At 29.0% G+C, this 1,574-nt stretch overlaps 1 protein-coding gene across 1 annotated transcript in view; it reads right to left on the bottom strand.

The window, feature by feature from the left end:
* The window catches only part of EML5 (echinoderm microtubule associated protein like 5), a 186,729-nt gene that overhangs the window by 61,813 nt on the left and 123,342 nt on the right, over window positions 1-1,574 (bottom strand). Inside the window, exons 20-21 of the mRNA XM_012640398.1 lie at window positions 1,102-1,254; window positions 270-401 (exon numbers count right to left, since the gene is read on the bottom strand). Of these exons, the coding sequence (XP_012495852.1) occupies window positions 270-401; window positions 1,102-1,254 (285 nt within the window). The remainder of the gene's footprint in view (window positions 1-269; window positions 402-1,101; window positions 1,255-1,574) is intronic.

The raw sequence follows: 1,574 nt of genomic DNA, 5'->3' as shown, positions 1-1,574 counted from the left end.
AGTTGTATAGTAAATGTTTTGTATAATATTTAAATTACTTTACAAATTAAACTTATTACTTACTGCACTACATTTGAATGACATTAGGTGAAGTATTGAAAAGTCTTTTCATCTTCAGATGTAAAATAAAGTAGTAAAATATAATTTTGAGAAAAATGTTTTTCACAATGCTTTTGAACTCATCTACTGAGTCATTTTTTGTTTCTTTAAAACAGCCATACTGAATCAAATTAAATTTTCATAAAATATTAAGTTATTTAAAGTCTTACCTCTAATATCCCAATCAATGTGGGTTATGTAACTGGTAGCTCCTTTGCATACTCCTACTCGTTTACTACTCATTACATTGTATATATCTATGAAGCTGTCATGGGATGCTACAGCTAGATACTTCCCAGAACCTATAATAGAAACATATTTGCTTGACCTTTTCTATCTTTGGAACTATTTTTTATATTCTGCAACTAGGGTTAACTTTCCTAATTTTGGGGGGGAAAAATCTTAGGTGTTTCATAAGTTACATCACAAGAAGACAGATGTGTCAAATGATAACATTTTTCAAGTATATTATAATTAACAATATTTTTTAGTGTAACAAATTAGTTCAATGGAGAGCAAATGTCAAAAATTATATACAATGTAATTTTGATATTTGTATTTAACAATAAAAAACTCCTCTAAATTTAGAAAAAAAAATGAAACTTAACCAACATAAGTAAATTTTGCCTTAATGTTAGTAATTCCTACATTGTAGCAGGTTTTTCAGTAGATAGTGAATACATGGAAACTGATGGAGTAAAATTAATGCAATTCCAAAAGCATTAAGAATATACTGAAAACAGTCATCCAACCCCTTTTATGTTACAAATGAGAAAACTGAAGCTCAGAGAGGTGCTCTAGCCCAAGCCACACAGAAAATTTAGTGACATAATTAGCACTAAGCCAGATATCTACACTTATCTAATAAAGGGCTTTTCTCTCTTACCACACTGCCTCTTCTAGTCAAAAAGTAAAATTCTGAGATAAAATAAGTTAATAAAAATTACACACTGAAACATATGCCCCAGTTAATAATCAAATACAATTTCAACAGAATCTTACCAGGTGAAAATCGAATATCTGAAATAATATCTTTTCTGTGGTGAAAAGACACAAGATCCTCTAGAGTATCTGCATTTGCCATTAAGAAACTTCCATCATTAAGACCTACAGCTAAAGCTTTACCATCAGGAGAAAAACAGCAACACCTCCCACCTGAAAGAAAAAGAGAGCATATAATAGGTAATTTTTCTTTAATTAAAACAAAAGTATGTATTAAAAGAACCTTTAATTTCAAAGAGGATACCAATATTTATTATGTCCTCAAATCAATATAAAAAAGGACTCAAGTGATATAGATAACAATTTCTATAGAAATTGGTAGTATAGGTTTTTAAGCAGGAATTAAAACTTGCTTCTGAATGTAACAAAAACAAGTACTGATATTTACCTTAAAAGAAATTAAGTTGATGAAAAAGAATGAGTGATTTTTAACTAACATAAAAATCCAATGCCATGTGGAAGTTTTTTTGGGG

Source organism: Propithecus coquereli, unplaced genomic scaffold (genome assembly GCF_000956105.1).
Source record: "Propithecus coquereli isolate 6110/MARCELLA unplaced genomic scaffold, Pcoq_1.0 Scaffold152, whole genome shotgun sequence".
Classification (NCBI taxonomy): Eukaryota; Metazoa; Chordata; class Mammalia; order Primates; family Indriidae; genus Propithecus; species Propithecus coquereli.
Note: the sequence above shows the minus strand (reverse complement) of the source record. Positions and strands in the feature narration are given on the sequence as shown.